Source organism: Mytilus californianus, unplaced genomic scaffold (assembly GCF_021869535.1).
Source record: "Mytilus californianus isolate M0D057914Y unplaced genomic scaffold, xbMytCali1.0.p SCAF_1, whole genome shotgun sequence".
NCBI classification, from domain to species: Eukaryota; Metazoa; Mollusca; class Bivalvia; order Mytilida; family Mytilidae; genus Mytilus; species Mytilus californianus.
The window spans coordinates 122117291-122127053 of record NW_026262581.1 but is presented as its reverse complement, the minus strand read 5'-3'; the positions used below and the strand labels follow the sequence as shown (position 1 = coordinate 122127053).

General features: G+C 32.1%; 1 protein-coding gene across 1 annotated transcript; it reads left to right on the top strand.

The window, feature by feature from the left end:
* Positions 1-2774: 2774 nt before the first annotated feature.
* On the top strand, positions 2775-6792 carry LOC127712280 (XK-related protein 6-like). The gene is made up of 3 exons (XM_052218668.1): positions 2775-3651; positions 3870-4078; positions 5934-6792. Exons 1-3 carry the CDS (start codon positions 3092-3094, stop codon positions 6500-6502), a joined length of 1338 nt encoding a protein of 445 aa, XP_052074628.1. The 5' UTR covers positions 2775-3091; the 3' UTR covers positions 6503-6792.
* The last annotated feature ends 2971 nt before the right edge of the window (positions 6793-9763 follow it).

Below are 9763 nucleotides of genomic sequence, written 5' to 3'. Positions count from 1 at the left end.
GGAAATAATATTTTGTTAATGTTTTTTTATAGTATATTGTTATATGTTTTTGGTTGTTTTTTGTTTGTTATTGTTTTGTTCTTGTTTTTGTGCTAATAGCCACATGTATGTTTTACTTTACGTTCCGCTATATAGATGATGTTCTCTCACTAAATAATACAAAATTTGGTGACTATGTTGAACGAATCTATCCAATCGAACTAGAGATAAAGGATACTTAAGATACAGTTAAGTCTGCCTCATATCTTGACTTACATCTAGAAATTGACAATGAGGGTCGGTTGAAAACAAAACTTTACGACAAAAGAGATGATTTCAGCTTCCCAATTGTGAACTTTCCATTTCTATGTAGCAACATTCCAGCAGAGCCTGTATACGGAGTATATATCTCCCAATTGATACGATATTCCCGGGCTTGTATTTCCTATCATGATTTCCTTGATAGAGGATTGCTGCTCACAAGGAAGCTATTCCAAATGGTGAAGTTGAAATCATCCCTTCGTAAATTTTACGGACGCCATCACGAGTTGGTTGACTGTTATGGAATAACCGTTTCACAGATGATATCGGATATGTTCCTTATGTCGTAACTACAATACCCTTCCCTTTTCACGAATGTGACTTACCGAATTAGACTATTTACCGGATTTTTAATAACATAAGCAACACGTTTGGTGCCACATGTGGAGCAGGATCTGCTTACCCTTCCGGAGCACCTGAGATCACCCCTAGTTTTTGGTGGGGTTCGTGTTGCTTAGTCTTTAGTTTTTTATGTTGTGTCATCTGTACTATTATTTGTCTGTTTGTCTTTTCATTTTTGGCCATGGCGTTGTCAGTTTGTTTTCGATCTGTGAGTTTGACTGTCCCTCTGGTATCTTTCGTCCCTCTCTTTAATAATTGTGTATGCTTGTATGAATTTTTACAACAGAAAACCATCCTTTCCAAGTGTTTTAAGACACATTTCAGATGTGAATATATATATAATGTTGCTAAAAATCCAAACTTCTGTATTTATATTTTTTGTTTTTGCTTTTATTATTTATTTATTATTTTCTCAATTCTTTCTCTTTCGCTGCAAAATAGGGTTTTCTTTATTGTACAATACTATGGAAATAATGGATAGAAATTAAAGTCGTAAATAAACTGCCAATGCCATGGCAAAAAAAGACCAAAAGACAAACAACAATTTACAAAACACAACATTAACAACTTAATTATATAATACTAATGTTAAACGAGGCCGGGAAAAGATTTGTTAATGAAGTAACCATGGTAACGGTCTTGTTCAATTTAGTTTTTTTGTAAAGAATATCTCAGAGGTAAAAAAAACACACATCTAAAGAAGCAGAACATTCCAAGGTTGGGATAAAAAAATCATCAGTCGATTTAAAACAGACAATACCATGGCAAAAAGAAACGACGAAAAGACTTAAATAAATGTACACACAAAAAAAAAACAATGAGCAACATACAAACCCCACCAAATAACGGGATGACCTCAGGTGCTCAGACAGGGTTAGCAGATTTCACTTACCAAACTATGAATTACAAGTTCACACAAATTTATTGCAGAAATTCTGTAGATGAACCACGTGAAATGAACTCAAAACAAATAAGATTCTAGGGTTTTCAATTCCTTCAAGCAAAGTTGATCTTGGATGGTTGTGATTAATATGCTCAGGTTCGCATTGCATTTATATTCATTCAAAAGTTTTTATACATTGTCTTTAAAATTTTGGGTTATTGCTTGCTTTCCTAATGAAGGTAAATCCGTAAAAACTTTACAAAAATACCAGTTTTTGAAAGTGTTATTTTCATATTGAATAAGTACTAATCTGTTGTTAAAGACTAAATGTTGCCGTATATGTCTAGTTGTCTATGACTATTTCGGTCTTTGGGTTACTGTTTCATTGAAGTATATCGCTCATCTCCTGTAATTCATATAGGACTAGACGCAGGAAACCATTTTGTTTATCGTGTAGGTATTTGAAAACGGAGAGAACATACCAGGGACCAAACTTTTCAAATGGTTAGCGCATGAAATGAACATATCATTTTTTTTTTCAAAACGAGACTAAAAAATGATTTAACTGCATTTGTACAAAAGTAGGAGCAAATTACATCTAATTTTCATAGTAAGTTTTTTCAACAGTTCAACGAGTGACTCCGTTTAATTTTGTGTACTTTTGTATTTTAAGGTGTATTTTTTGTATGTGTGTGTGTTTTTTTTTCTATTGTAGATGGGATTCCTTAAATGGGTTCAAATACATAAAAAATCTTGTTGCATAATTTCCAGCAATATCATTAGACGATTACTTTTAGAGCACTCGGAGTGAGAACAAGGACACCACTTTCCTAATTCTTGTAAAAGTCAGAATGGCTTTTATTGCATTTTTGTGTTTAATAAAATTGTGCACGTGGTAGAAATTAAGGTGCTTATTAAATTGTTATTACCCTTATTATTTTGTTTCAATCTTGTGTGAAGTAAGGCATGATGTCATTTTAAACGAGTATAGGGTCTTTTTTGATTTTATCTCGATAACAATAATATTTGGTGAGGTAAAATTGGCACCATTCATGTAATTTAATGCTCATGATCAGAGATAAATGTCAATTTTAGATATGATTTAACCCGACAGGAAATCCAGAATTGGGTTATACTAGCGTAATCGTTTTAGGTAAATTTATTATACAGACATATGTACCACGATTGGATTTTTTAAGATAAACCTTTTTTTCATCATTTTGAAGGGAATGTGTCTTTTAACCTTAACATGATATTAATGTCTAAATATTATGATTACGCAGCATTACTTGCAAATTATAGACAACAAAACTGTAACTTTTAATCAAAATTGTTTAAAATACCAAAACAATACACCGGTCTATTTATATTTTAATCAGGATGTTTAAATGAACTGATACGAATAAACAAAAGAAAGATTTGACTCCATCAAGTAAACATTAATTTTGTGACCTTCATTCTTCCAATCAGGATTCCATGATTATTTCTTATTCTTGGACAATAAGATGCCGGTCAATATGATGATAATCTTTAAAAAAAAAGTTAGAAATTAAGTGTAATGACAAAATGGTAAGCAGAAAGTTTCCATATGATAGAAGAGTGAAGTATGAAGTCAGTGATGAAAAAGAAGATAATGCAGAGGGACAAGAGGACGAAGTTGATGGAACACATTATAGACAACCTAAACCAGAAGTTATTGACAGTCCCCTTATAGTTGGTGAAATAGATGAAAAGGATTCGACGTTAGACACAGATACCAATAAAGACACACTGAAAAGCTGCTGTTGGAATAATTGTGCTGTTAGCTACTCCAGTTCTGAGAAATATCCCTTTCCGTTTCGTGGCATAGACTTGCTTGCCGCAGTTTTGTCAACAGTCTTCTTCCTATTTGATGTGATTTCAGACGTGATTCTTGCTGAAGAATATTATCGGTTTCAAAGATGGATTCCGTTTGTATTTACTATATCATTGATCCTCTTTCCTCATCTTGTATTGAATGCCATCAATACATCCTGGTATTATAATGACTATATCGAAGAAAAGAAAAACGAAAAGCCAACAAAGAAACTGGTATGGTTTTTAAGAATAGTGTTATCCTTACCATTTATGCTTGGACCTGTTGTCAGGTATGCTGTTCAAGATTTGTGTGTTTTTTTTGTTATACTTTGTTCGTTCGTTTCGCCTTCTTTGTGTAGACTGGTGGCAAAGTTAAGTCTAAAAATGAGTTTTCATTCTTATCGTTCTCGTTGTTATTTATCATTATTTGTTTACCTTAACTATAATTTACCAAAAGCATATTGTTTTCACATTTTTTATAGATATTATTAAGCATTTTTTATTATAGAAATGTGGAATATATTCATTATGGATTTAAAAGCAAATCAGGATCATTATCTGAAAGTAAAAGACGTTATTTCTATAAAATGGTATTATGTGAAAATGCAGATGCTGCCATGTTGAGGATGATTGAAGCGTTCCTAGAATCTGCTCCACAGCTAGTTTTACAGATATATATAATAATGACAGAAACAAATAATGATGGACCAATGATGCGTAAGATATTTTTTTGCACCCTTATAACTCCAAGGGATTCGTTAAAATAAACGAAAAATCACGTTCTTATGGCTTAAATGCAATTGTTTCTGAAAAAAATTTCTACCTTTATAATACAGCGACCAGTGCCTGAGGACAATCTATAATCGTATATATTTTGATATTTGTTAAAAAATGTTTATGGTTTGTAACAACAAGCAATGTGTGAAAGAAAAAACATGTTTTCTATAGTGGTTCTGTTAAATACCCAATTAAATCTAAATAGAAGAACTCGCGATGACATTGTCTTTTTAGGTATGGGTGATGGACAAAGCTTTGCAAACAGAAATTATAAAATCAGAGGAAGAGTTGATTTTTAACCTTACTCAATAATGACTTTTACCGTACATTAAAAAAAGGAGACTTGATTGTCATTGAGACAACTATTCACTAAATTTCAAATGACGTGGTTTAACAAATAATAGGCCACTGGACAGCCTTCAACAATGTCCAAAACTGATACAACATATCAGCAATTAAAGGCCAGACATGACAAAATGTAAAACAATTCTCACGGGGAAAATAACGTCATGGTTAATGACAAGACAATGAACCAAAAACAAATCTGACAGACAGCAACCTACGACAATCAGTTAATTTTTAGCTATCAAATGTGTTCTTGCTCCTATTCATACGGTCTTACCATAACAGTAGTTCAAACATGCTATCCCTCTATTTCAATAGATCGATTGATTGGTGATTGCTTTGTGCTGATGCGGCGTAAAGCAATCACCAATCAATCAATATATTTTAATGTAAAAAATAAGTAGAAATTAGAAGAATTAAAAAAAAAAAAATAATAATCGTAACACCGTGGAAAACGAAAAATATGGTCGAACCATATGAGTATACGCATATGGTCATGACTACACGCGTATTGTCCAAATATTCGTATGGTACATTTAACAATAAGTTTACTTAAACATAAGATAAGATAAGATAAAGACGTTTATTGCAATAAGCACAATTATGCTATAGCACATTGAAATTACAACATAATCATGTGTAACCAACATGAAATGTATAATAATATAATAATATATAGTTATATAAAACAGCAGAGAACATAATAAACATTATGAACACTTTGTTAATAAAAAATGACAATATATATATATATATATATAACTACGTTAATATGAAAGTTCTAAGTTTCCAACTTTCACGCAAAAAACACATCAAATTGTAAATAACTGTTTTTGTTTGAACTTGTAGTAATAAATACAGTTTGTTAATATTTGGCCATGTATGGTGATATCTTGAGAAGTATTTAAGTCTATACTGTCTATGGGCTGGCCAACCATAATAAAATGATATTCATTATCTATACATTGCATAGTAGGCCATAAAGGATAAATGAGTTTACAAGGATCTAAAATAATGGGCTTTATAAACAATATCAGAGTAAAAATTAGGATGGAATATCCCGTTTGAAATAAAAATTATTGCCAAACTTCCAAACCAATTCTTTGTGTCTATAAAAGAATTTAGTAAAAGTTTAAAGTAATTTATGATAACGAAATCCCGGGCTGAATCATTGAACAGTATAAAAATTACCTTCATGTAAAACGTCTCACTAGATACATGGGCATAGCGAACTAGTTGGAAAACATGCACACCATAAGAATGAGCCAAAAGAAAAGAACCGTTTAAAAAAAGGGAAAATTGGGAACGTAAAAACGTCTCTTTTGTCGTATATATTTGCATAGACATTCCGTTGTAAAAAATGAAATATCAAGATCTAGAAAACGAACAACTTTCAATGCACATCAAGGCAGATAAAATGTTTTAAGCATGATTTTGTTTTATCTTGTAGAAATTGTCCGACCTGCAGCAATGTTTGGATCTTGGATTGGAGTATCCTGGTCGTTGGTGTCCTATCAAAAGGCACTCAGATTATCATATAATAAAAAGGCAAAGAGATTATCCTTCTTAGGAGTGATTTTCTACTATATCTGGAGAGCTTGTGAAGTTGCACCAAGAATACTTGTATTATCACTATTTGCAGCTCAGTTTGGCTACCACATGCTTGTAGCAACAGGTATTCATTGGATTTTAATGTCACTTTGGGTTGGGTGTCAGAAGCAGGAAATGTATGAAAAAATGAGAGATAAAGTTGTACATTATATTGTAATCGGATATGTATTGATATTTTGTTTCCAAAATGTACAAAAAGGTAAAACACGATACAGAGCCATGTTTTATTATTTTATAACATTTGCTGAAAACATCATCATACTGTGGGCATACTTTACACACCATAAAAAAAATTGGGTTTACCTCGCCGTAATCGGTTCAATACCTTCATTTATGGTCATTCAGATTATTGTCCAGTTATTGTATTATAAATGTATCCATCCTGAACATACAAAAATTTGGCTTTGATAAAACATCGAAAGATCTTAATGACAAATACCATTTCCTATAAAACATTGTGTACCATTCTGCTTTGACCATGAATTATTTGTTGTTGTTTCTTTTTGTTTATATGTCTATTTTTTGTTTAGAAGAGTGAAGTGCTGCATGATAATGTGGTTTGTATTGTGTAGTATTTATGGCCATGCATGTTATCATTTTTTACGTAATTATTTGCAAAGTTGTTTTTTTAAGTAAACACACTATACCAGCATTGCATTTTAATTCATTATATTGATATCTGAAATAAATTCTTGAAAAAGAAATTTAGTATTTTCTCAAGTTTTTCAACCAAAATTATTTTGCATCAAGTCCCAGTTGGTTTACAAACTGGTTGCATAAAAAAACTCAGTCTTGAACAATGGTCATCAATATGAGTAGGTAAGTTGTTTAAATAGTCTTTCATTCAGAAAATTATGGGAATCATTTTAAACTAAGGAAAGTATCCGCCTCTGATTCTTTCTTGTCCGGATTTGGCTTTACTTTTGGTACTTTTTTGGTTTTATTAGCTATTCAGTGTTTGAACAAATTTTGGATTTTTTAATACGTTGACCTCGAGCATCACTGAAGAGACATTAATTGTCTAAATTTGCATCTGTTGCAGTAAAACTGATACTATTACTGTTATTGTAATAAACAACCCTCTATCAAAGGAAATCCTAGTAGGAAACGATGGTATACCGTACCAACTTTTAATGCATAATAGTTGACACATCTATCCTATAAATAGAAATGTATTTCTTAAAAATGAATTGATGTAAAAACAAATAAGTTACAATATCCCAAATATTAAATTTTGTAACAGTTTGCATCAAAGTGGATAAATTTGTATCTGCATGAAAAACAATATGTACATAGCTTTTTATTTATATTTTGCATTTTTACATTTATCAACAGGGATGTTAGAAAAACAGTCCAGCAGCAGTGGTATCGACCCACTGCTAGTAAATGAAAATAACATTTTATAATTTCCGTGCGTTCGAAGCACCTTTCTGGGTTTACCTTCACCAGGAACGCTAAGTGCACATATCTATGTTGAGTTTATATGATTATATGATCCTGGAAATTGCAGTAAAGATTTTTGGAATTTTGAAAACTTGCCTAGAATGAAATTGGTTCCGATGATTTATAGTTCTATCTCTATCACCAAATGTTGTTTCCTATTTTGTGGAGTGGGAGAGTCGTATCACACAATGCTATATGGAATGTTTGCTCATTAGGTCTTGGAACTGCACTGTGTCTCTGTACCGTTTGGCTTAGAAGCATATTTCATCAAGTTTGGGAAATGGGTTCCTCATTTATATTACGAGAACTTTAAAACATGCTTTATGCTTTTGTTTTTGGTATACAGATAAAGGAACGATGTTAATAAGCGTCCAGGTATACATTAGAGACAGCAGCCGTTTATTGAAGCAGAAAAGCCAATCACATGAATCAATTTCATCATGTTTCATGTATAATCAGGCGTGACGCGACCACATTAAAACATATTTACTTGGAGGGCATGGTAATCAACTTTAGGACATACGCAGTGTAAGTATATTTTGCTATGCATGCAACACCAGTCACACGATTCTGGAGTCACGTGTTAAAACCAGGAACATGAAGAAAAAAAATATTAAGTCAAATTGGCCTTAGTTATCATCGGGATCTTTAACATAGTTTAAAAGTCACCGTTTGCCTCCATGCTATCTTCTTCCCTTTTTCGAAAGTGAGATAAAGTTAAAACCAACCAATTCATGATGGTGACCGAAAAATTAATGAAATGTGGATATACAGCGTTTTTTATCGAAACAAGTCTAATTTAAACATACACTTGGTTCAGTTTTAAACTAAAACAGAGTTTAAAAAAACCTTTATAAATTGGTATGTTTTATTTCTAGATTTGCCGTCATCAAAACCCCCAATACCTAAACAACTTGACAACTAAGGATTTGTGAATACCTATGGGGCAATTTAACCTAAAGAAACCTAAGTGGAATTCCCAAAACAATCTTATGGCAGCTTTGCCTGAAGCAGTTTAAAAATTAATGTCTAAATAATTTCTATGCGGCTGTCATACAAGTGAGAGGTTTAGCTATCTATAAAACCAGGCTTAATCCATTATTTTCTACATAAGGAAATGCCTGTACCAAGTCAGAAATCTAACAGTTGTATTCCATTTGTTTGATATGTTTGAGCTTTTGATGTTGCCATTTGACAATTTTGTGTTTTCCTTGGAGTTTGGTATTTTTGTTATTTTACTTTTTTCTGAATTTATCATCGGTATATTTAAGAAACGCATGATATTAATCTTGTTAGTGACAAAGCACTGATTACTAGCCTAATGTAATGATACCCTTTGGGACTAACAGTCAACCAGCAGCGATGTCGACCCAGTACTTGTAAATGAAAATAACATCTGAAACTCAATGTGGTAGTGTGAGACCTAACAAAATATTCTTTAATTTTATGTGCAAAGCTTGTTTCAAATTGGTTTCTATAGGTATATTAGATTTGTATTTATTCATAAATACTTTTCACATCCCGTGAAACTTGTTAGAATCCAAGTTAGAAATATAAAAAGTCAGCATCTCGTACCCACAACACTATCAAAACAGACACCATTTGAACGACTGTGTGAAGCAAACCATGAAATAATTAAGGGAGTAGATCAGTCCTTCAACTTCATCGTCATAAGGACGTGTTCTATGTCTAAATAATAAGATTAGAGACCATCTATATATCAGTTACCCATTCAGCTAGAATGTAAAAAGTAAAATCACAAAAATACTGAACTACGAGGAAAATTCAAAACGGAAAGTCCCTAATCAAATGGCAAAATTAAATGATAAAACACATCAAACGAATGGACAACAACTTTCATAATCCTGACTTGGTACAGGCATTTTCAAATGTAGAAAATTGTGGATTGAACCTGGTTTTATAGCGCTTAACCTCTCACTTGTTTGACAGTCGCATCAAATTCCGTTATATTTACAACGATGCGTGAACAAAACAGACATAATAGGTAAACACACGAAAGATAACAATAAGTCTACTTCATGGTAAGACTTATTCCTATCTTTAAGAAAACAAACGGAACACACAACGATTAGTTAAGCTGAATTTTTTCTATTCCAAAATTGCAAATTTCCCTTTTTCTGCGATCGTGGAAGTACTAGTAATACAGTAAGGTAATACAAGGTTTGTAAAAAAATATATTGTTTTAAGGCGACAGTAGTTTACTGA

Coding starts and splice junctions, on each gene's coding strand:
- LOC127712280 (XM_052218668.1), top strand. CDS start 3,092: ATGGTAAGCAGAAAGTTTCCATATGATAGAAGAGTGAAGTATGAAGTC. Junction 3,652..3,869: donor ATGCTTGGACCTGTTGTCAG/GTATGCTGTTCA, acceptor TTTTTATTATAG/AAATGTGGAATATATTCATT. Junction 4,079..5,933: donor TAATGATGGACCAATGATGC/GTAAGATATTTT, acceptor TTTATCTTGTAG/AAATTGTCCGACCTGCAGCA.